Source organism: Myotis nattereri (assembly GCF_964212035.1).
Source record: "Myotis nattereri genome assembly, chromosome: 16".
Lineage (NCBI taxonomy): Eukaryota > Metazoa > Chordata > Mammalia > Chiroptera > Vespertilionidae > Myotis > Myotis nattereri.
Window position 1 is genome coordinate 21217526 of NC_138091.1, and position 25202 is coordinate 21242727.

Consider the following 25202-nt stretch of genomic DNA (forward strand, 5'->3'; position numbering starts at 1 on the left):
AGGCAGCCCGGGACCCCCCTTCGGCGCCCCAGAGCCCCCGGAGCCCCGACCCCACCGCCCCGCAGCCTCGAAGCAGCTGATGGCGCCGCAGCCCGGGCGGGCGCTGCGGAACCCGGGGCGCAGCTAGCGTGGGGAAGAAGAGCTCCTCCCCGCACCCAGCCCGCGGACCCGGGCTCCTCTGGCCTGTCGCTCCCGCAGGTCCTGAAGGTGAGGAGGCCGGTGGGCGTGGGGGTGGGCGCCGAGGTGTTCCCTCGCGGGAGCGCTGGCGTGAGGCTGGGCACCGCAGCGCGCGGGAGGCGGACAGGACCCGCGGGCTGCTGGCAGAAGTTGTCCTCCGCCGCCCAGACTCGGACCCTCCCCGGCCCTGGCGGAGAGTCCAGAGCAGCCGAGGTCAAGCCACCACTAGCTCTTGCCACCTCCTGCCACACACATCATTCCTTCTGCCTGGCTTTCCCTGTCCTCCCTGGTACCTCTCCTCCCCGGCGCCCTCCGTCTCCACATGCCCCCCCTCTCTCAGGGAGTCATATTGGAGGCGTAATCAGGGCAGAACATCAAGACTGAAGTGGGTGGGAGCTCCAATTTCCCTGTACGGCCCACTCCCGTGCTCCTGGGTCCTCTGCTTTGCTGGGGTTGGGGGTCCTGCGGTCTTCAGTGGAGGGGGGAGCCATGACCCGGGGGTATTGGAGGAGGAGGGTCTGGGGTGGAGAGGACCAGGAGACCCCTAGAGAATGTGGCTCCACCGCTAACTAGTCCAGTGACCCCACCTTACAGCGTCTCAGACATTTGTCTAGAGCTGACTTCTTGGTCCCAACTCAAATCCCCGGGAGAGCCAAGGACCTGAGAATGAAGGGAGTAATTGTTTTTTAATACGTGCGCTTACTTGCCCTGGTGATTGCCAATAGCGCTCCACACCTTCTGCCTGTTTCACCAACATTCCTTGTGCTCCTGCTTCATCAAGGAATTCCCGGAGACAAAACCCTGTCCTCAGGAAGCTTATTGCTCAGAGCAGAAGCCAGACAGAAAGGCAGACACACACACACACACACACACACACACACACACACACACAGTGATGCCTGGTGGGATGCTTGGGGAACACAGTGGCAGAAGAGAGGCATTTCAGCTTGGTGGGGGTCAGGGAAGACTTTCCGCATGTGAGCATCCTTCAGAGGTTTAAGGAGGTAAAGATAAGATGGGGAATAGTAAAGGAGGGATGTTCATCGGTATGAGGAGAGTTTGTTGTGAGAGCAGCAAGAGGTAGAATCCAAAAGAGGAGAGGATCAGACTGCAAATGTGGGCCGAATTTAGATTGTGAAGGGCCTTAGGGTAAATGCCAGTGAGTGCTCCAAGTTGCAAGACACTGTCAGTTGTGTATATGGGGCAAACCACTTAACCCCTCTGAGCTTCTGTTTCCTCATCTATGGAGTACTAACAAACCTTCTTCTAGGGCTCTTATGAAGAAAAATGAAATAATATGTGTAAAATGCTAAGAACAGTGCCAGCCATTTATTATTATTAATGTTATTATCATTATATGTGTTATTATCTGTGCAGTAATCCTATGTAATAAAAGGGTGATATGCAAATTGATCAAACAGCAGAATGACCGGTCGCTATGACGTGTACTGACCACCAGGGGGCAGATGCTCAATGCAGGAGCTGCCCCCTGGTGGTCAGTGCACTCCCACAGAAGCCCTGAGCCAGGCTCACGACTGGCTAGGCCAGCTGCCACGGCAGGAGCCTCTCCCACCGCAGCAGCACTAAGGATGTCCGACTGCTGGCTTAGGGGGAGTGGGCCTAAGCCGTCAGTTGGACATCCCCCGAGGGCTCCCAGACTGCGAGAAGGCGCAGGCCGGGCTGAGGGACCCTCCTGAGTGCGTGAATTTCATGCATTGGGCCTTTAGTAATTATTTTAAGTATTATTACCTGTGCATCCATGTCTGAGAAAGACTTTTTGAGTTCTTGCTTTCCCTCCTACCCCAGTCCTCAGAGTCAGGTAGTTAAGAGGAATAACAAGTAAGAAAAGTAAAGAACAGCCCGGCTGGTGTGGCCCAGTGGTTTAGTATCGACCTATGAACCAGGAGGTCATGGGTTGATTCCTGGTCACATGGCTGGGTTTCTGGCCCGGTCCCCAGTAGGGGGTGTGCAGGAGACAGCCAATCAATGATTCTCTCATCATTGATGTTTCTATCTCTCCCTCTCCCTTCCTCTCAGAAATCAATAAAAAATATATATTTTAAAAAAAGAAGAAAAGTACAGAACATTTTAATTCATTTACTTATTCATTTATTACCATGCCTGTCCTATCTAATATACCTCCCCTGGCAATTAGAATGATAAAAATAACTTTAACATTCTCCTTGAAACAAGAAGGCATACTTAAAATTTTTAACAAAATGTGGGGTGAGTATTCAGAACAGTGCAAGAATATTTGTTGACTGAATAAATATTTTCAGTCCTAAAGAGAAAAGAAATACTAAGAATGAAATAGAAACTGGGACAAGAGAAGCAGCAGGGGTAAGGGTGGCAGACATTGCAGAGTCCATGCAAGCAAAAGGCTAGAGGCCTAGCTCTGGTTCCTCTCCAGTCCCTGCATCTGCCTGAGGGAGAGATGGGGGCAGCAGAGGCTCGGGGACATTGAACAGACTAAGGGAGGGGAGTAGTTAGCCTCCCAAAAGAAGTTTGGACGATGACAGTGATTTTCAAACTTCTGGTTAGCAGAAGCCTTTTCTCCGATGAATTTGTCTGCACAAACCCATCATATAACAGAGGGGTGAGGACAGCAAAGCCTCGAGCTCTGCCCTTTACCCCCCAACCCTTTTGGCAACATCAGAGAGCCCTCTGCAGAACTCTGGGGTTCTATGGAGCAAATTTGAAAATCACTGATTGAGATGATGATGAAGACCCTTCAGAGCCCTGAGTGCTGTGATTCTGTACTTCCTGTGGTTCTCCCAATGCAAAGAACTATAGGAACTGGGGAGGGGAGAGGACCCCAAGTTCCTACTTTACCAGGTCAGCTGTAGGGAGATAGCTGGAGAGGAGAGTGGGCACCCGAACGCTCCAGAGAGCCAAGCAGGAGGTGATGTCTTTTTCAGGGATCAGGGGCTTTAGTCTTAGAGTGTCACAGTTGTGTCAGGGTGAGAGGGCTCCAGCACCTGACACTATCTGGGGTTGGGGACCTGAGCACAGAAGGCTCCGCCCACCAACTTCCCTAAGGGGAAAACATTTGTACCTTCCTCCCTCCCTCCCTCCCTCCCTCCCTCCCTTCCTCCCTTTCCTTCCTTCCCTCCTTCCCTCCCTCCCTCCCTCCCTTCCTCCCTTTCCTTCCTTTCCTCCTTTCTTTCTTTCTTCCCTCCCTCCCTCCCTCCCTCTTTCTTTCTTTCTTTCTTTCTTTCTTTCTTTCTTTCTTTCTTTCTTTCTTTCTTTTTCTTTCTTTTACTTGATTTGAGTTTATTTGAGCCAAACAGATGACATGCCAGGGAAGCAAGATTTCAAATGCTCCTAGAACTTTCTTTCAGACGGATGAGGGGCATGTCCAAAGTACTTGGAATTAACTGTATAAATTGTGAACCCTGTGTTGCAGGTCCTTTTTTATTCTTGATGACAGTTCTTTAAAATGAACCTTCTCCATCCAGCTGGAACATTAGAACAAAGAGGTAGGAGCGCGGGGAGAGGTGGGCAGCAGAACAGTGCAGCTCCTGAGGTAGCCAGGACAGCGGACCGAGGTGAGAGACCGTCTCACTTTAACCTGGGAGCTTGGGCATCTCAGGCTGGCTGTGGGAAGAAGATGGAGCTGATAGCGCCTACCCCTTAGCTGCTGCTGCTGGCCTGGGCCTTGTCCTCAGACACGAGGTCCCGAAGCTGGGAGGTTCCAGGACTACATCTGTGTGTGGAAACCTGACATTTTTCTGAGTTGGGTTTTCCAAGCACATGTGGCTCCCCAGCCACACACAGAGATCCATGTTGGCCCTGGTTTCCCCTTCCCACCTCCATCTCCCGCCCTCCCCCAAAACAAACTAAACAATAACATCTAAGAAAGTATATTTGCCAAGATTGCTTGTGACCCCAATTTCTGCCCTGAGGAGAGCACCGGCCTCGTTGGAAGCAAATACGCAAGCCATTCTGGGAAGGCATGGAAACAGCTGGTTGGCTCAGTCTGTCACTGGGGCCAGGGGCCAGTCTCCAGGGCTGTGTGGAAAGAGCGTTGACTCTTCCGAAACATTTGCATTTCAGCAGCTGGGAACAGACATTTTCTCTCTTCACCGTAAGCACAGGCCCACACACCTTCATCCTCCAGTTGTGCACACAGCAGACACGTAGATTAAAGAGATGCAACGCACACACATGCATGCACACATACATGTACTCCTTCCGGCGTGGACACGGGCTCAGATGCATATACAGACACAGGCACACATAACCCAACACAGACAGACAAAAGCACAGACGCAGCTCACCTGTTCCTCCCGAGTAATGCATCAGTATACTTGCCTGCCCTCTTCACATCTGTTTCTCCTTGTCTGAGGTCTCTTGAGCATGCCAGATCTAACAGGCTGGATCTCACCTTCGCTGTAAATCTGCCCCTCCACATCCGTTCACCCAGCTCCACAAATTCACTCACTCGTGCACTCTCCCGATATTTTACAGAATATCTCCTATGTGCCAGATTCTGTCCTAGGTACTAGGGAACAAAACAGTCTTTCATCTTGTGTTGCCAACAATCTGGCAAGGGAACCAGACAATAAATAAAAATGTAATATATGCAGGTGGTGATAAATTCCTGGAAGAAAAGCAATGGCGGTTAAGGGAGTGGAGAGTGACAGAGGGGTGGGTCTATTTTAAATCAAATAACCAGAGAAGGACCCTGATTATGTGACCTTTGAACAGAGTCCTGAATGCAGGGAGAGATGGGCCACTAGGGTATCTCGGCAAAGGGTATTCCTGGCAGAGGGGACAGTGCATGCAAAGTCCCTGGGGCAAGGTGCTTGGCATAGTCAAGAAACAGCACAGAGGCCAAGGAGGCTGGGGTGGAGCCAACAGTGGGAGAACAGCAGGAGATGAGGGTACACAGAGCCAGGGGCCATTGGGTAGGGTCTGGTGAGACCTTTGGATTTGGCTTTAAGTGGGATAGGAAGCCCTTGGGAGGGTGTAGAGTGAGGGATGGGGTGAGCTGATCAGATTGCTAAAGGAACTCTGGCTGCTGCATGGAAAAAAAGGACAAGAGTGGAAGCGAGAAGCCAGTTAGGAGGCTACTGCAATGTTACACCCGCGGGATGGTGGGGACCCGGAAACACAATAGGGACAGTGAGAACTGGCTGGATTGAGGAAGTTTTTTGAAGGTAGAGCCAGCAGGATTTGCAGATGGGTTGGCTGTGGAATGTGAGGAAAGGAATGAAAGATGGCTCCTAGTCGTTTGTCCTGAGCAACTGGTAAAGAGGCAACTGGAGTGCTGTTTATCCAGATGGCGAATAGTAGGCCAGAGTAGGTTTGCAGGAGTGACCGTGAGAGCTCAGGCCTGGGACTTACAGTTTGAGGGACCTGTGAGACAGCCAGATGGATGTAGTAGATAGTCGGTCTAGTGCTCAGGTCAACATAAAAACAGAATTTACAGCCATGGCATTGGACAGGACCGCCTTAGGGGTGATTAGAGAAGAGGTCCAATGTGAAAGATGAAGAATGGGGGAAATCCAGCAAACGTGCCTTCCTACTTGACTTCCCCAATGCTGAGAACTGTTAAACACCCGAGTATTCCTCTTATCGTGACCTAACCCAGCGATTTTCAACTGGCCTGTCGCAAGCATGTTTAAAACATGCAATACCTGACTATTTAGACTGTCCAATTAAAAAAAATGACAACAGCCAACACAATAGCCATATGGTGTGAATGAGTCAAAATCATACCTATTTGTTTTGTCAGATCAGAAAAATATATATTTTTTTGGTGTGCTGCAGAATTTTACTGTATGTGTGCCATGAAATGAAAAAGGTTGAAGCCCAGCTGGCGTGGCTCAGTGGTTGAGCACCGACCTATGAACCAGGAGGTCACGGTTTGATGCCCAGACAAGGCAGCACGTGCCGTGGTTGCAGGCTTGATCCCCAGTAGGGGGCATGGAGGAGGCAGCCAATCGATGATTATCTCTCATCATTGATGTTTCTATCTCTCTCTCCCTCTCCCTTCCTCCCTTAAAAAAAATTTTTTTTAATCAAATTTTTTAAAAAAGAAACCTTAAAAGAATATGTTGAAAATCGCTGATCCAATCCTTCCCCATGTCCTGCCAATTCTACCCCAAAAATATGCCTGGAACTTCTCTTCATCTCCGTCTTCATCATCTGGCCCAGGCCTCCATCATCCCTCACCTGAACCAGCGCTGCATTCACCCAGCTGATCTCCCGGTATCCACTTTGTCCTCCCTAACCTGCCCTCCCCACAGCAACCACAGTGATGTTTTAAAAATGCAACTCATGTCCCTCACTGGCTAAAATCCTTTAGTAATTTCCCAATTCACTTAGTATTAATCCACAATTCGTAACATAGTTTACAAGACCCTGTGTGATCCTTTCCTTGCTAACCTCACTTCCTGCAACCCTCCCCCCAGTACCTTACACATCAGCCTTCATCAGCAGTTGGCAATGTCTTTCTGAAAAAGGCCATGTGAAGCCCTTAACACATAAGGCTTCGCTTCTAGTAGGCCCTCAGTAAATGCCAGCTGTCATTGTCCTACCTCTGGGCCTTCACAAGTGCTGTTCCTGTTTGAGACGCTCTTCCCTGTACTCTTCTGACTAACTCCTACCCCAAACTGGCTTAAAACAACACACATGAATTTTCTCAGTCTCCAAGGATCAGGAGTCTGGCACTTTTTACCTAGGTCCTCTGCTCAGGATCTCACAAGGCTGAAATTAAGACCAGCTACATCCTCATCTGAAGGCTCAACGAGGGAAAGAGCCACTTCCAAGATCACTTCGGCTGTTAGCAGAATTTAGTTCCTTGTGGTTGTAGGACTGGAGCCCCTTGGTCTTGGTAGCTGTCAGCTTGGGGCCATCCCCAGCTGCTAGTGGCCCTCTCAGGCCCTTGCATGTGGCTTCCTCCGTTATCACTCACAGCGCGGCCGGTTACCTCTTCAAGGCCAGCAGCAGAGTTTTTCTCAGGCTTCAGATCTCTTCCTTCATTCAGTAACGGCCCTTTGAACTCACCCGCCCAGAATAATCTTCCTTTTGATTAACTCAGAGCAACTGATTGGAGACCTTAATTACACCTGCACAATCCTTTCTCCCCTGTCATAAACCTAATCACAGGAGTGAAATCTCAAATTCTCAGTCTCACCCACACCCAAGGCGGGGAGATAATGTCGGAGAGCATGACCACCTGGGCCTGGAAATACTGGACCCATTTAGAATTCTGTCTGCCATGAGGTCTCGTTCTACAATCACTTTCTCAAAGAGGCCTTCTTTCATATTACACCGTAGGTTTCTTTCATGGCACCTATCACAAATTGTAATTGTAAACTTACTTGTGTTATTATTTGTGTGATGCACTTTTTGTTTGATTCTCTCCCCTTAGCCCTGGGAGCTCATGAGGACAAGGATTTTGTTTTGTTTATCAGTGTTTTTCCGTAACCAGCACAGCAATTGGCAATAGTAACTCACTGAATGAATGAATGATGGAGAGATATGCAAATCAAGACAGGGATTAACCTCCTCACACATTTAACAGAAAGCAGACAGGATGTAGCACTGACTGCCCCCGGTCCTGTGATGAGTGTTCTACCCTTTTTAATCTCACTTAATCCTCATTGTTACTATTAGTAGCCTCATTTTAGCTGGGGGTGGGGGGAGGGAGAAGCTTTAGAGAGGTTACCTTTCTTGCTCTAAATCATACAGCAGGTAACTGAAAGACCCAGGATTCAAACCCAAGATTGTCCTCAGTATAAATATTGAGAATCTTCTTTGGATTCAAAAGATTTGGTTGGAGAATTGGGCCTGCCACAACTTTCTGGCCATGTGAACTGGCCCGGGTCACTTCAGCTCTGAGTCTGTTTGTTTGTGAAATGGGTGGGGTCATACCTACTGAGGAGTGTTTGGCAGAAGTGAGATAATGTGTATAAAGTTGTTTAAACATAGCAGGTGGTCAGTAAACGTAGCCAGTGATCCTCACAGGCCAAAGGGCCGCCTCTACTGAAGTGATCGGCCTATTTGGTTGGACCAGGGGGGTCAGGCGGGTACGAGGGAAGGGAGCCCAGAAAGAGAAGCCTATGAACGTGAGGGTGTCCGGTGGACCTGCTTGGTGTGACCCTACAAATAAAAATGTGGAGTTGCAGAGACTTACATGGAAGCCATTCTGGAGGGGAGCATTTGCTGACTAGAGCCGCCCATCAACTACCCTCCCTCTCCACTGCCCAGGGAATTCCTGAGACGGGTGGGGGCAGGTCCTTCAAAAGCTTAGGGAGGCCCTGGCAGAGAAGGCCTAAGCTCTGAGTCCTCCAGAGGTCACGGCCTCCACTACCCTTTGCCTCAGCTTCTCAGGATGCGCATCACCACTGGAGAGACTCCCTGGGAAAGGGGTGGAGCCAGCTGGAGAGCTGAAAGGCCAGGCCATCCACAGGACTCAGGGATGCAAATCCCCCCCTCCCATCAGTGTCTTAAGTTCCACCGTGGATTCACCACATGGGTCTCCTTATTCCTACTCCTCTCTTAAAGGGGACTCTACCACCTGCCTTCAGCCCACAGAGTCAGTCAATGTTGGCGAAACACTTATCAGATCTTCCTCTGACCTGGAAGAGCCCAGAGCCCTGCTTGAGGTTAAGTCAGAGAAATGGAGTTGAACTGGGAGAGGGTGCCTGCTGCCCTGCCAGGTGGCGGTCACCCTTGAGCTGGAATGCTTGCAGGATGGCGGAGCGGGAAGAGACCTCAGGGTTCTCCTCCACAACTCAGTTTGGCCAAGAGGAAACCAAGAGCCCAGGGAGGGAGAGGATTTGCCCGAAGTCACACCGCTGCGTAAGAAGCAGCTAGAGCCCGTCTGTTTCTCTTTACTGACTGATGCTCCATTGGTTTTCCTCCCTGAGCAGTAGAAGAGGCCTTGGGGCAGGGAGTGAGGCCATTTCCCTCTGGGCCTCGCTTTCTTCATCTGCTAAATGGGAATAACTATACTTCCCTGCCAACACCCCCGCTTGTTTACGAAGCTTTGGTGAGTAAACACGGGGGAAATGGCCTCCGTGGCAAAACCGTCTACCTGGTGACCACAGGACCCCAGATTGGAGGCGACTGTGAGGGCTCTGAGGGTGGGCAGGGCAGATGGGCCCAGAAGATGTGTGTTCACCTTGTCATCCTCCCCAGGTGAGTCCCAGGCCTGGGTTGCCATGGATACCGTGTCCCTAGAGCATCAGATCCAGAGCGTGCAACGCCACATCAGCTTCCTGAAAAAGGAGCAGATGGCCCTGCTGCGAGACCTCCACCTGGAAATCCTGAGGCTGCAGAAACGCTGCTCAGGTGAGGCCAGGAGGGGTGGCTGCGACGGGGGCGGGGGGCGGGGGGGTGGGGGCAGCAGGGGCAACTGTCATCATCACCGTCATTGTCTCTGATGGGGTGTCCACTGTGAGCCCCACAAGCTTCAGAACAGTCCTGCCAGGTGGGTGTTCATCACCCGTTTTTCTCAATGAGGAAACGGAGTCTTCAGGGCAAAGGGCTCTGATTCGGTAGCAGAGGCAAACCTGGGACCCATTCCTGGGAATTTCCTGTCCCCTTCTCATAAGTCTTCATCAAGCACCTTCCAGCCCTAAGAAACCTCAGTCTAGCTGGGGAGACACACACACACAGGTAGAGTATTAAGGTAACAGAAAATGAAGAGGGCTGATGGGAGTTCTTTGGCAAGACCATCCCCAGCTTGTGGGGGCGGGGTGGGGGTGAGGGGGTGATAAAGGAGGAAACAGGCATCCCAGGCCCCAGAGGAAGGAAGCATTTCCACTCCCGCAGGCTGAGTAAGATGTGGACATGCTGAGTTGTTACGGGGGAATAGGGGTGAGGGAACATTCCAAACAGCATGGCAAAGTCCATAGGTAGGAAACCAAATGCTTAGGAAAAGTTCTATTTCATGGATAAAGCTGAGCTTAAAGGAGCCTGGTGAGAAATGGGGCTGGAGCCAGATCACGGAGGATCTTGACAAATACAGCTGAAGTTTGGAGAAGTTTGGCCTGTCCTCCTGCGTGGCGGGAGTCACTGAAGCTTTTGAGCTGCATTACGAAACAACAGTTGTGTGGAAGATGAACTGGTGGGAGAGGGGCACAGGGAGGCTAGTGACAGGGCTGGTGAGCTGGTCCAGAGGCGAGAGGAAGGGGGAACGGAAGGGGAGGGCCAGTGGGAAGCAGATGGAAGGAAAGGACTTGGCAACAGATCGGATCTGTGAGCAGGACAGAGGAAAGCACTGAAGACAAAGCTAAATCCCAGGCCTGACCTCCTGGCCGGCCCTCTCCGAGGCCTGGCTCTGGCCCAAGTGCTCACCCAGGCCGAGTCTCCAAGTCCAGGCTTCCGAGCCAGGATGTCTCAGCTGGAACAGCCCAACCTCCTCATTGTACAAGTAGGTAAATTGAGGCCCAGAGAGAGAGAGAATCACACAGTATGTTAATGGCAGGACTAGGATTAGAACCCAGATCTCTAGACTTCCCATCCTTCGTGCCTCTACAGCTTTCTGCATATCCTTTCCCCAAGACTTCTCTCTCCCCTCCAGCCCGCGCTCATGGGAGGTTCTCCATTCCCTAGAGGGAAACTGAGGCCCTGAGCCACCTGCCTGGCTTCTCACTTTGTCAGGAAAAACCGGTCGTCCTGACTCTCCGCCCCCACAGCCTCCTCCCACTCCATGTGCAGGTTCAGCTGCCACAGTCCAAGGCCAGGCTCCCCGCAGTCTCCCCCAAAGCCTGCGTGGCAGCAGCGCCAGCCCCACACTGACTCACCCCTGCCTGGTGCCCCTTTTCGTTGCAATAACATTAAAGGAAAATTGAGATGAGCGAACCCTCAGACCCTACAGCTCTTCCTCTAGTTTCTTTTTGTTCTGCCCTAATTCTGAAGACCTGGGTCCTTCCATCAGGACAACAGGCCAGGATCCAAGAAAGTATAACAGGCAGGAACAGAGTGTCCTCGGCCCCCATCATCCTTCTCAGATGGGTGTGGGCCCGCAGCCTCTAGGTTATTGATTAAGGAGATAAAAATAACTCTGAACTGGCCTGGGGCAGCCACTCAGGGGGCTGAAATGACTGAATAAGGCCCTCCCTCCAAGGGGTGGGGGAGTGAGGAGAAGAGAGCAGAACAAAAGAGATTTTTTGTTTGTTTCCTGTTGTTGTTTTTTAAAGGAGATTCTAGAGCCAGCCTGTCAAACTCATGGCCGGCAGGCCGCATGCCTCATTAGGCCTCGAGTTTGACATGCTTGTTCTAGAGGGCCGGGAAGGGGATGGGCGATGGAGGGGCCGGTGTAGGAACCAAGGAGGCAGAGTACTGGGAGAGCCTGCCAAAAAGAGATGAAGACTCAGAATGAAGGGCTTGAGCGGGGGATGAGTGTGTTCTAGGTGGCAGGGCAGCGGGATAATAAAGGGAACTACCCCTACGTATTCAACCCTCCATTTCCCTCAGTCCCAGCACCAGCCCCTTGTGAGGCAGGAGCAATTTTGTCCCCATTTTGCAGATGAGAAAACTAGGCCTCAGAAAGGTGTTGTCACTGGCCCAAGGTCACAGTATATCTGTAAGGACCTCACAGCATGCTCATCTAAACTGAGGGAACTCTGACCAGAAGATGAGCAGGGAGAATTGATGGATGGGGACAGGGGGCCCAGCTGAGATTCCTCTCCCCTCCCCCAATTCCCGTGGTTAAGGGCCAAAGAGAAACCAGTCCACCGGGAGTGAGCGGCAGAGCCAAAACCCTGAACTGTGTCCCTGAGCCTACTCCAGGTTCCCTTGAGCTACCGTGCAGGGCCCTTGGAGGAGGGGCCAACTTGGCCCCAGGAAGCCCTGGGGATGAAGGCATCAGAGTCCTTCCAGGGGCCCCAGGGAGGAGGTTCAGGCTCAGGTCATAGCAAAAAGCCCAGGCACCCCAGCTCTCTGTCTCCTAGCAACAGCTGGCCTCCCAGGGAAGGCACCTCCAGCAAAGCCCCTGTTTCTCCAGAAGAGCTGGGTGAGGGCAGAGAGGAAGGGCAGCAGAGGACCCACAAGGCTGTCTCTGTAGGTGCTGCTGCAGAGGTGGTCCCAGAGCTGTGCACCCTTCTCTCACCCCCAGGTTCACGGGTACACAAAGGCGCTCCTGAGAAGGTGCCCTCCCATGGCAGCTGTAGGTCCCCAGTTCCCTGGTGTCCCTTTCCCAGCTACTGGGGGAGTCGGGGAGTTGGGGTAGGGCTAGAAAAATGATCAAACTCAGCTGGCTGAGGGATAGGGCTTTCTGGGATGTAAGGAAGGGGCTGGGAAGACCGGCAGGGGGAGAGGGATGGCTGGGCTGCCAGCAGTGCCCAGGAGGAAACTGCCCCTCTACTGGCACCCTTGGCGGGCCCCTTGGCTGCTGGACCCCTCAGCGCCAAGCCACACACGTGGTTCCAAGAGCCCTGCAGGCTTTTCATCACCAGGTGGCGCTGTCCTCCTTGAAGCCCCTCTCCCTGCCATGTGGAGCCTGGCAGAACAGGGCTGGGAAAGGGGCAGGGCTAATGTTCAAAAAATAACATTGGCACAGCAGTACTGGCTGTGAAAACAGTGAAACACGTGTCCTATTGGTAAAGAGCCATTACCTTGAATCCCCCTCCAGTGGCACCCAGCAGCCCAGCCTGGACACTCCAGCCTTCCTGGATCCACCAACTAAACACTAAAGAGTCTGTACCCGGGGACTCTTCCTCCCTACCCACGTGGGAGTCTGTGCTTGTTTCACAATAAATTTTCACCTTTGCTGTAAAAAAAAGTCTGTGCCCTGCGCAGTAGGGGGTCCTTCAGACCAACTCTGATTGGGTGGCATGTTAAATATTTGTACATCATCCCTGGGAAGAAGCAAATCCTTCCCAGCCCCAAAAGCAAGCCAGGCTCCTCAGTCCCACCAGGGTTGAACTAACTCCCAAATCGAAGCCACAAAGCTTGCACCCAAAGACCTCTGGGCTCTGAATGAGGTAGATCAGGCTCAGGCTGTGCCTTGGTACCGCTCTTCATCTCTTCCCTGAGCTGGGCTGTAGTACGGTGGGTGTGGAGGGTGTGATTTGGATGGTTTCTAAGGATCCTTATTGCCACTTTCACTGAGCTATGGTTCCCTGATATCACACACACACACACACACACACACACACACACACACACACCTGCCTTTTCTTTTCTCTTCCCCCCAGAACTGACCCGTGACCTGGAGATGAGAGAGGCCCAATCTCACCAGCAAGGTAAGAGAAGGATGACTGGTGGGGAGGTGCCATGGGGCCCAACAGGTCACCTTTCCCCACCAAGCCTTCCATGTCCCAGTGCAGACTGGGTGAGCACAGCGCAGGATGTCAGCCCCACGTGTGCAGTGAACAGCCTGCACCACCATGCACAGCGCCCTGTATCTGTGTTCCTGGCGAAAGTAGGAAAATGAAAGCAGGTAGGAGATGGTGTCCAGTAGGTCCAGGTTGAATTAATTCCTCTCTGTGACCTACCTCCCCATCCTTCCCATCCTTGCACAAATGATTCTCATGATCAGTGTCCGTATCCTCCAAGATACTGAGTGTCAAGATGCAACACAATGACAATATGGGGTCCTTGACTTCAAGGAACTGAGTTCAGAAGAGAAAGTTGACACAAGACACATTAGCAAATCCTTCATTTTACAATTCCCCGGCCCCAAATATTTCCCCACTAAAAGATTTTTTTTGCAGGTTATTAGTTCACCCATTAAATGGCAGGTGAGGTGGGGAGATGGTACTCTTGGGGTATAGAGTTTCAGTTTTGCAAGATAAAAAAGTTCTAGAGATCTGTATACTTAACACTACTGAACTGTACACTTAAAAATTGATAGGATGATAAAAATGTTATGTTGTCATTTTTATCAGAAATAAAACTTTTTCTTTAATGGAAGGGGGCCTGGCCAGTGTGGCTCCCTATGAACGTTGAACATTGACCTCTGAACCAGGTCATGGTTGGATGTGGTCAGGGCACATGCCCGGTTTCCAGCTCCATCCCCAGCAGGGGACATGATGGAGGCAACCAATCAATGATTCTCATGATTGAAGTTTCTATCTCTCTCTCCCTCTCCCTTCCTCTCTGAAATCAATAAAAATGTATTTTAAAAACATTAAAAAATGGAAAGGGTTACATTGTTGGTATCTTAAGCACTGATTATATGATCTCTGAGAATTAGGGCCTGGGTAATACCTATTGTCTCAAAGTATAGGACACATTACCTGACATGGATAGGGATTCCGTAAATGCTTAACTAAAAATGAATCACAGAAGTAGTCTTTCTTAGCCAGGAGAGAGTAAGAATGGCCTCCCTGCATATTGATATGCTGCTTATAGATCAAGAGTTAGGGGTGGGGAAGCTGGAAATTTAAGGCAAAATGTTAGGAGCCTTACAGATTGTTTTGGGGTATGTGTGCATACAGATCTAAGCAGTTATAGATTTGCAGGAATTCTGCCCATTTCTTTAAGTGGCAACTATGGGCAACCTCTTGGTGCCTAGGTGCTTGGTGGCAGGGTTACACAGACACCAGTAAGGGTAGCTGTGTGACAACAGCAGCTTTCATTCCGCCTACTACCCTTACTCTGGAAGAGCTTTGGGGGTCACCTGGGCTCAAGGCACTGCCCCAGTGTCCTAGTTTTTATCTTCTCGCTCAGTGGGCTTGAGAGCTCTCTGTGTCCTCTTTTTCTGTGAAAATCACCAAGTCCTTTCATATCCATTCCAGAGTCACCTTTTACCTACTTTTTTGTCGCTCTCATCAATCTATGTCCCTACACTCACATGTGCCAGTCCTGAGATACTGTTCCAGCTGAAATGAAGCTAATAATCCAGGAAGCAGGGGTCCTCAACTCGGAAGGTCCATTAGAACCACCTGGGAAGATTTAAGGAGTGCCACTTCCCAGGTTCCAGCCCCGAGGTTCTGATTCGACTGGTCTTTGGCAGGGCCCTGGAAACTTTTCTAAAGCTCACTGGATGGTTCCCCGCTAAAAGATTGGATATCCTGGGTTGAAACCCAATGCAGTAGGCAAAGGCAAGCAATAAAGTAAACAACATATTAGAAAATGTAACAAACACTCTCCATGAAGCCAGGTTCTGGCTCACTCACTCCCCTTTCCTGCCCACCCTCCCGGTCCTAACAGTCCTAGCCTCTTGCAGGTCTCTGCTGCCACAGGGCTTTTGTACAAGTTGTTCCTCTGCCGCCAGCTCCGCCTCTCCTCTCCGCACTGCGTACCTAACTCCCATTCATCTTTCAGATCCTCGCCCATGTCACTTCTGGCACATCATGTATGAATCTCACACTTGTAACTATGTCCTATACCTCTCCCACTATGCTTGCTTATGATGTTTTATTTTTTTAAAATATATTTTTATTGGTTTCAGAGAGGAAAGGAGAGAGAAAGAGAGATACTAGTAGAAACAACACTGATGAGAGAGAATCATTGATCAGCTGCCTCCTGCACACCCCACACTGAGGATCTAGCCCATAACCCGGGCATGTGCCCTGGCCTGAATCTGAACCGTGACCTCCTGGTTCATAGGTCGATGCTCAAACCACTGAGCCAGGCGGGCTGGGCTATGATGTTTTCTTATCCACCGCTAGTAGCCCCTGTGCCGGACACAGCGCACAGAGTAAAGGCTCGACGAATACTTATGGGGCAAATAAATGAATAAGGACAGTTGTGCATTTAAACTGAAACCTCAAGAATTAGAGGGGAGGGCAAGCAGAGGGCAGGATGGGCGAAAGGCCTGGGGAAGAAAAAGGAAGGCCTTGGGGAGCGCGAGGGAGCGGGCCGGACGTGCCTGTAGCCGGGGAGTCGCAGGGCTTCGTCGGGAGGAGCGGTGAACTGTCTGCACCATCGCCTCTCTCTCTCCCGCCTTTTCCAGAGGAGGCGTCCCGGGAGCTGGAGAGCAAGTGCCGCGCGCTGGAGTCGCAGCTGGCGGCGCGGGCGGCGGCCAACTCCGAGCTGCGGCGGGAGGTGGCGCAGCGCGAGGCGCTGGTGTCGGCGCTGCGCTGCAGCCTGCGCGCCGAGGAGCGCCGCTTCCTGGAGGAGCTGCGCCGCCGCAGCCACCGCGCCACCGTGCTGGGCACCGAGCTGCAGAAGCACACCGAGGCGGCCGCCTACCTCTCCTGCCAGCTGCACGCGGCGCGCCAGAGACTGCAGACCCCGCGCCCCGGCCCGGGCGCCGCCGCCGAGCCCCGGCCCCGCCGGCGCGCGCAGCGGGCTCGCCGCCCGCCGGCCACGGAGGCCGCCGCCAAGGGCCCCGGCCGGGACTGGGCCGCCTGGGACCGCGCGGCCTGCGCCCTGGACGACGCCGAGCCCATGCCCGACCCAGCGCTCTTCCTCTGTGCCCGGAGGCCCCCGCGGCCCAGCGGCCGCAGCCCGCGCCAGCCGCCTCCCCTGGAGCCCCCGGACCTAGCCTACCCGCCCAGTGCGCCCGGGGCTCCGGAGTAGGCGCGGGGTAGGCGGGGCGTCGGGGAGGGAGGGCGGGAGGCCGGCCCCCGGCTAGAAACGCGGCCCGGGCCTTGCAGACAGGTCCGGGGGTTGGGAAGGGCGAGGAAGCCGGTCCGGTTCCAGGGATCCAGCTGAGGCAGCCCCGCTCCCTCCATCCCTTCCAACCGCCCCGCCTTTTGTATTTCCTAACGTTTCCGAAGCTTCGAGCTCTCCCCTCCCGCGAAGGAGTTCCTCCGCGGGGCTCAGCGAGCGCACCGTCTCTGTACAGGACTCGCAATACTGCTCCTCCTCTGGTCCCCACCCTGCCGCTGGGAGGGGAGGGGGCGAGGGTCACCCCGTCCCGGAAAGCTGACAATCGTTTGGCCCCGGGGGAAGGCTGGGCTGGTCTCTGTAAGGAACCCGAGTGGCACTTATCACCCCTATGCCTTCCAGCTCCACCCTCCCCACCCCGCGGCCTCCCCAGCCCTGCACGGCTGTCCTTCCCTCCAAGCCTTCCAACTAGGAGAGGCTCGGGTTCAGGGGCTACTGGCTGGACCTTTTCCTCGGAGCCGCTTCTCCTCCCCGATCCCGCTGGTAGGTCCGTACAGGTGAGCACCTAACACTTTAGAAGACACCTCCTCCCAGAGCCTCTGGTGGGGACGCATGGCCGAGGGAAGTTTGCACTTCTGGCAGGCGGCACCCACAGACCCTTAGCATTAGGATGGGTTTGGCGGCAGAGCCCAGTCTAGCGCTGTCTCCAGCGTGGTCCTCCACAGGATGCCCACTGAGGGGTGTAGACTGGGAGCTGTGCTGGGGAAGCGAGGGACAGCCAGACCTATGGAGGGGCAGAAACTGCCTTCAGGAGGTAGCTGGGGACCTGAGGCGCCCTGGGAGGTTCCTGGTCCTGTTTATTGGTGCTAATTTTGCCCAGCTTCTTGGAAGTGGCAGTTGATAGAGGTTTGGGTTTGCTGGGGAGGAAGTCCCCAGCCCGCCCCTCCAGGGAGGCCTCCAGTGCTATCAGACCTGGCCGTGGTGTGGCGTCAGGGTACTCCTGTCTAGGGTGCGGAGTGGCGCCATAGAGAGTGGAATGCCCCACCTGCTCCCTGCCTTTCTCCCCTGCCCGCTCTCAAGACCAAAGGCAGTTTCCAGCCCAGCTCGTTGCTCTCACCCCAAGCCCAGCCTGGAAAGAAAAACCTCTAGAGCCCCCACCCTAAGCCATCCTTCCTCTGTCCTGGGTCCTGCACCGAGTCCTAAGTGCCTGTGAGGTCTTCGGGGACTGCAGAGGGGGGCGCACGTGGCAGGGAGAGGCCTTTGCCTCACTCACACCCCATCCTGGCAGAGCCTGGCCCTGCCTGAGGCCCAGCATTGTGTGTGTTTACCCAGGGAGCCATGGGAGAGAGCAGAGCCAATCTTTTTCTTTTTTTTTTTTTAATATATCTTTACTGATTTCAGAGAGGAAGGGAGAGAGGTAGAAACAACAATGATGAGAGAGTCATTGATGAGCTGCCTCCTGTACGCCCCCTACTGGGGATCGAACCCAGGACCCGTCAGTCCCTTGGCCGCTGAGCCAAACCAGCCAGGGCGAGCAGAGCTCATCTCTAGGGGAGATGCATGCTTCTGTCATCACAGGCCCCTTGAAGAAGAGGAAGGCCCCAATCATATCCTCTTCCACTCCATATTGGAGGGAGTGGGAGACCAGCAGGAAGCAAAGCCCGTGAGCACACTCCCAGCCCACAGGGACACAGTGCCCTCCCCAGCCCACCGCCCTGGGATCCGCTGGGACCACAGCAGTAACCAGCCTGGTCTAGGTGTGCAGCCTCTGGGAGGCAGAGGCCACGGTGTGGGCACTGGGACAGACAGTGCTCTCCCGTCTCACTCAGGTCCCAGCAGTGGCCCAGGGTCCTTGCTCTGCCTGCCCTTGTCCCTCCCCTCCCCAGCCTCTGTGCTCGTGCCTCTGCCCTCTGTGTCTCCCCTCGAGTGTGTAACTCAATGTTCCCCCATGCCCTCACCTCCCTTTCACGGCGTGACTGTGAAGGAGGCCTCTCCTCTCCCGGCTGCACCCACTTGCAGGAGCCAGAGGACTGTGGAGAGGAGGGGAAGGGTGCCTTTCCGGAGGTGCCCCCCCAAACCTCCATCTTCCACAACCACACTTTTGGGGTGAACAGGGTGACTTTGTTGCATCGATTCTTCTAGAGATGGTGAAATACTTTGTCCGTCCACCCACCCACTGAAAGCCATAGCTTCCCCACCCTGCCTCCCCGCGACCCAGCTCTATAACAATAGCCCTCTTCCCCCTTCCCTCCTGAACCCAAGGTGTCTATCTGGGGACCCCTGTCAACCCCCCCGCAGGGATCCTCAGGTGACCTGCCTGCCTCTCCCCAAGGGACCCCCATCAGCATCTTCCCACTCCTGTCCCTCTTCTAACAAGCAGAAATAATGACACTTAATTGTTTGTGGGGGTGCTTGGAGATCCCCCAGATGAAAGGTTCTGAGTGCTGGGGCGGCTGACTCAACTCTCAGCCTGGGAAAGGAAATAAGACAACCCTTCCCACTCCACTCAGCAAGCTGGAGGAGGGGCTGAGGCAGACACAGGGTTCCAATTTTAACACATTCCCTTTCCCCTCCCTCTCCTGGGCTAGAGACTTCCCTCCACCCCTCGGCCCTGCCCTGGGTTTGGAACAAAACCCTCAGGGCAGCAGAGTGCGACTAGAATCAGTGGCCTGCCCTTGGCTTCGAGGCGCCAAAGCTCAGCCTTGGGGCCTGGGAGAGGCCCTACCCTCAGCTTCTGGCCCTCCCCATCCTCTAGCCTGGGGGACCCACCCTGCCAAAGGAAGACCCCCTCCCGCCAACCCCTGGAATGCTTAGGTGACTAGAAGGGAAAGGATCCTGTCTTCTCCCCTCTTCCTTACTGGGGGAGGAGCGTGTTGACATGGACAGTCAGGGGCCCTAGTTGGAGCTGCAGCCACTCCCCAAGAATGGAGGGGCCCAGGAAGGAGGACTGCAGTATGAGCATCTGTACCCCTGCCTCCCCATCTCCTACCCTCAGTGGCCTGCAGTTTGGGGAGTCAGTTCAAGGCTGAAATGGGGTGCGCCTTCCCCAAATAAGCAGCAGAATGGAGGCCTCCTTGTGGAGAGGAAGGAGGCCAGGGGTGTGGAGGAGCATCTCAGTGCAGAGAGCTGGGGATCTCAGCACTGCTCACTGAGGTGCCAGCCTTGAATGGGGGACGGGCAGGGCAGAGGCTTCCTGCTCCAAACTCTGTTGGCTGTGCTTTTTAATCCAATGCTTTTCAGAGTGTATTCACTCACCCACAGAAATAGAGCCCTGTGCTTTAGGGGTGACTGTCATATGCCTTATTCTTAATAAAATATCTGAAAAATACATAAGCCAGACCTCTTCTCTGTGGGCACCCCACCCTGTTCCCACAGGTGTGGCACAGATAGTGGTTTGGGAGTCAGCCAGTGGGGTGAGAGCTGAGACTTGGGAGTCCCCTCAGTAGATATTTCCTTTTTTAAAAAAATATATATATTTTTATTGATTTCAGAGAGGAAAGGGGAGAGAGAGAGACATCAATGATGAGAATCACCGATCGGCTGCCACTTGCACACCCCAGGATTGAGCCCGAAACCTGGGCATGTGCCCTGACTGGGAATTGAACCGTGACCTCCTGGTTCATAAGTCGACGCTCAACCACTGAGCCACGCCGGCAGGGCTCAGTGGATATTTCTTACATAAGGCAGAGGCCACTCATCTGAGATGTCCCAATGCTCGGCTAGCCCTGGCCCTCTCTCTCTCCATGCCACCCCAATTCAAATGAACAAATGAGACCTTAGGTCAGAGGCTCCTGGCTAGGGCTGGGAAGGATGGATTGGAAGTGCTCCATGGCTGAAATTGACCATCGTCCTGGCCCAGAAGAAATCCTGGTATTCTGGCATCTTTGGCCATGCTGGTCACCCTCCCTGACACCCATCCCCACCTGATCCAGCTGCAAGAAGCCAGCATCCCGGGGAGGAGCCCTATTCTTATCCTCCTCTCATGACGGTTTTCCTGGGACTGCAATCTGACAGCTCAGCACACCCAACACCCACAAGAACTCAAGCCTGTACATTTCAGTGTAGGCCTGTTGTGGATGGCTCTAGGACAGCGATTTCCAACCGCTGTGTCACAGCAGGCACACTGGTGGGCCGCAAGAATTTTTAAAACGTGCAATACCTGACTAGCCAGGGGCACTGACCTCTTTTCCTTTAGATCAGCGGTTATCAACCTGTGGGTCACGACCCCTTTGGAGGTCGAACGACCCTTTCACGGGGGTCACCTAAGACCATCGGAAAACACATATATAGTTACATATTGTTTTTGTGATTAATCACTATGCTTTAATTATGTTCAGTTTGTAACAATGAAATTGGGAGTCACCACATCATGAGGAACTGTATTAAAGGGTCGCGGCATTAGGAAGGTTGAGAACCACTGCCTTAGATTGTCAAATTAAGGAATGATAACATTAAAAAAATGACAACAGCCAACACAACAATAGCTATCCAGTGTGAATGAATCACAATTATAACTATTTTTGTCAAATCAGCAAAATATCATTTGGTGGGCTGCAGCATTTTAGTAATTAGTTTACTGAAAAATCAGAGGCCGAAAACCAGGACTACAGGCTTTATTAGAGGAGAAGGACCTGCAGGGCTGTCTCGCAAGGGGAGGACAGCAGCACGTGCAGGGGTGAGCAAGCCTTTTGAGGGGCTGAATGGGAAGGGGTGGGGGCTTAGTGTATTCTGCGCACACTGATTGGTGGCTTACTGCATTGTCCATATAGGACAAGGGCTTAGGGTATTTGGCAGGTGTGGATTGGTGGTCCAATGTATAGTCCATATAAGGTACATGGTTAGTCACTCAGGTATTTACGGGCTGCAGGTTATGTCATACTCCGCCCACCAGTTGGGGGAAGGGAGGATCTATCATTTACGTGAGCTATGAGATGAAAAAGGTGGGAAATCGCTGCTCTAGGAGAAAGGGCAGCAGCTCTGCATTCTAAGGCTGCTGGGGACATCATAGTTCTGCCTGAGGCCCTTCTGATAACAGGACTCATTGCTTCCTTTTGGGTGCCTGCCCTTCTCCCATCGCAGTCGATGTGTTGGGGGTGGGAGGGGCTGACCCCACACAGGTGACTGAGGTAAGGTAGGTCACAATGATTGGGTTGGAGAAGGGCAGGTGACTCAATCTAAACCAAGGAGCATTAATCTCAAGACTTTTACTGCTGGGGTCTAACCCCAGCAGGTCCCGGGGTCCCTAAAGGTGTGGATGGAGTCGGCGAAGAAGGAATGACACAGAGACAACGTTCAGTTGATCTGCAGCCTAGCCAGGATCTCTAGCCAAGTTCTGGTCAGGATCTCCAGCGAAGTTCTGGTGCCATGTTCTCTCGCTAGGTTCTCCAGCCAGGTTCTCCAGGTTTTCCAGCCAGGTTCTATCCAGATTCTCTTGCCATGTTCTAGGTTCTCTAACCAAGTTCTGTAGCCAGGTTCTGTCCAGGATCTTTTGCCATGTTCTCTCGCTAGGTTCTGTCTCTGAGTTCTGTGTCTAGGTTCTGTGTTCTGTTGTCTTGTTACATCTGTATTTATACCAGTTGATTCCAATCCTATCAATCTCTATTCCAAAGGTTAGGGTTTTTCTTATCTTCATTCCAGGGAGTAAAGATTATGTAGCTTAAGCGTGATTGTAAAGTGATTAACTACCCGCCTGGCACTTAAGGGGTTTTATCCCCTCCCTAACTTCAGGGAAAAATCCCTACCTGGGGAAACAACCTTTCTCAGAGAGGTGACCTTGGTTAAAACACATAGCGCTAAGGGGAGCAAACATATTAAGAACAGTATGCCATATATGCCAGGTCCCTTGAAACATGCTGTGCAGATGTTTCTTTCCTGCAGCAACTGTGTCAAGCAGCAAGGATGGACCAGCTTCCGGCATTTTACTGGAACCATTCATTCAGCACACCAAGGGATCTAGGAGGGAACAAAAACTCTTGGGTGGCTAAAATGGCAGAATACCAGCCGGAAGGTCTGACAAACTGTTTGCCACCACAAGGGAGAGGGCTGCCTGAGTAGGAAGCTCCACCAACGAAGCAGAATCAGCTGAGATGGAGACAACTCCTAAGAATTAAGCCACCTGGGTCCAGCTGTGCCCATGGCCCATATACCCCTGCCCTTTTCAGTTACATAGACCAAGAAGCCCCTCCCCCACTTTTGTATGTAAGTGGTGAGCATTAATTTGAGGGTTTCCCCTACTTTTTATTTGGGACAATTTTAGACTTAGAGAAAATTTGCAATAATAATACAGAGGTATATATACCTCACATCTTTTCCTGATGTTAACATCTTACTTTATCATAGTACAATTATCAAAAACAAGAAGTGAACATTGGTACATGATTATTAACTAAACCACAGACCTTATTTTAACCTCATCAGTTTTCCCCCTAGAGTCCTCTTTCTGTTCCAGTATCCTATCCAGGATCCCATTGCATTTATTTATTTATTTTATTTTTTAGTCTTCTCCATTCTGTGACACACTTCTTTTTAATGTTTGTGTGTTTTTTTTAATTTATTTAAGAGAGGAAGGGAAAGGGAGAGAGAGATAGAAACATCAATAATGAGAGAGAATCATTGATCGGCTTCCTCCTGCACACAAACCCCCCACCCCACTCCAGGGATCAAGCCCACAACCCGGGCACGTACCCTAACTAGGAATCGAATCAGCCCTACTGGCCAAGCTGTAACACACTTTTAAAATCCGTTTTGAGTTGAGTTGTAGTGCCTTGCTAACCTCAAAAGTCTGGATGATGTCAAAAGCAATCAGTGGAGGAAAAACAAGTGGATGCAACCAATAAAGTCCATTGAATAAAATATTCACAGAGCCCTGGGGAGGGACTTCCAGCTGCCACGACTAAGAAGTTCAACAGACAAATGGTATCTGAATTTGACTTCGTAGACATGGGGTGACTTCCACATCTGTCCCCATGACACTTCTCCAGGGAAGCTGGCATAGAGAAAAGGTAAGTGACTTGCTCAAGGTCACATGGAAGAAGTCAGGGATGGAGCTAGACGTGAAGTCACACACCCAGTGTATCAACACCGAGCAGGCAGGCAGGCCCAGCCTGTCCCATCTCAGTTCCTTGCTCTAGCCCAGGGGTGGGCAAACTTTTTGACTCGAGGGCCACAATGGGTTCTTAAACTGGACCGGAGGGCCGGAACAAAAGCATGGATGGAGTGTTTGTGTGAACTAATATAAATTCAAAGTAAACATCATTACATAAAAGGGTACGGTCTTTTTTTTTTTTAGTTTTATTCATTTCAAACGGGCCGAATTCGGCCCGCGGGCCGTAGTTTGCCCACGGCTGCTAGCCTCTCAGGATCAGGTTTGAACCCAGGATGGGCTGGGACCAGGCCTGCAGCAAACCCAGGAAGTGTGGCCGAGCTTCTACTTGTCCCTGGCCTTTTATCTCCTGAGGCAGCGAGGCTAGGGAAGGGTCAGCCCTGGATAAACATCTGCCCAGGATTTTGGGTTCGCATGTACAATTCAAGAAAAAGGAGAGAAGACAGGGAAAGGAGAGAAGGGATTGGACTCAGGGTCCCCCCACATATTCCTGGGGGGGCTGTGTTGAGCCCAGCCAGAATCGCAGTGTGGGGTGAGGATGCGCAATGTCAGCATCAAATAACTCAGAGATCATCTGTACAACCCCCTCACTTTATAGATCGGGAGGCGGAGGCCGAGGGCATCTTGCTGATTGTCTTCCCTTCTTTCCTGGCAGTGCTGCCCACACAGCTTTGGGGTTGAGGGAGGTGGGTCCCTAGAGTAAGGCCAGTGAGGTAGGGGTTCCCTCCTGCTATCCAGGAGGTGGGGAATTCTGAAAAGGAGTGGGGGGGATAGGAATGCCTGGCTGAGTGGGTATATCTATCATAACAATAATTAGAGACGTGGGAGGCTTTAAGCAGGCTAATTACGTAGGCTAGGTCTCAGCCTTGATAAAGCTCCCTCTGTACTCACTTAGCATCTTTACCCAGGGGCCCTAAAGATGGGGAAACTGAGGTGCTCAGGGTACCACCCAGGCAGCCCTGCAGATGGGGACTATGTAACGAGAGCCTGCTAGGGGAGGGGAAGAGGACGCGTGGAAGTCAAATTACAGGCTCTGAGGCCTCTGGAACTGCTTCGCCACCAGCACCCATGCTGACCACAGGCACTCCCAGCCCCTGATCAGAAGGAGGACAGAGGAGGAAGGCCAGTGCCTTCCCAGGGTTCAGCCTGGTGGGTCTCAACCAAGCATTGTGAAAATGATCCGAAGCTTAGGATACAAAGGTCAAAGCACACAGCACACAAAGGGGATATCTGCAAGAAAGGCCCAGATATTATAAATAATGATGGGGATCAAAGGTGAAAGGCAGCGCTGCTAGAAACTCTCCCCCCTTAGCATCTTGTGAGCCCTCAAAAAGACTGTGGGCACTCCCTACCTCCCTACACCCGGGCCATCCATTCAACAAACAAATGCATTAAACACCTACAATCCATCGTCTCTGGGAGATAATGGGGATGCCCAGACAAATAAGGTATGGTCCTTTTC

General features: G+C 52.4%; 1 protein-coding gene across 1 annotated transcript; it reads left to right on the forward strand.

Moving 5' to 3' along the window:
• Window positions 1-198: 198 nt before the first annotated feature.
• On the forward strand, window positions 199-16608 carry CCDC92B (coiled-coil domain containing 92B; the record flags this gene model as incomplete). The annotated part of the gene is made up of 4 exons (XM_081108935.1): window positions 199-207; window positions 9331-9483; window positions 13335-13382; window positions 16040-16608. The coding sequence occupies exons 2-4, from the start codon at window positions 9354-9356 to the stop codon at window positions 16606-16608; spliced, it is 747 nt and encodes a 248-aa protein (XP_080965061.1). The 5' UTR covers window positions 199-207; window positions 9331-9353.
• Between the last annotated feature and the right edge of the window lie 8594 nt (window positions 16609-25202).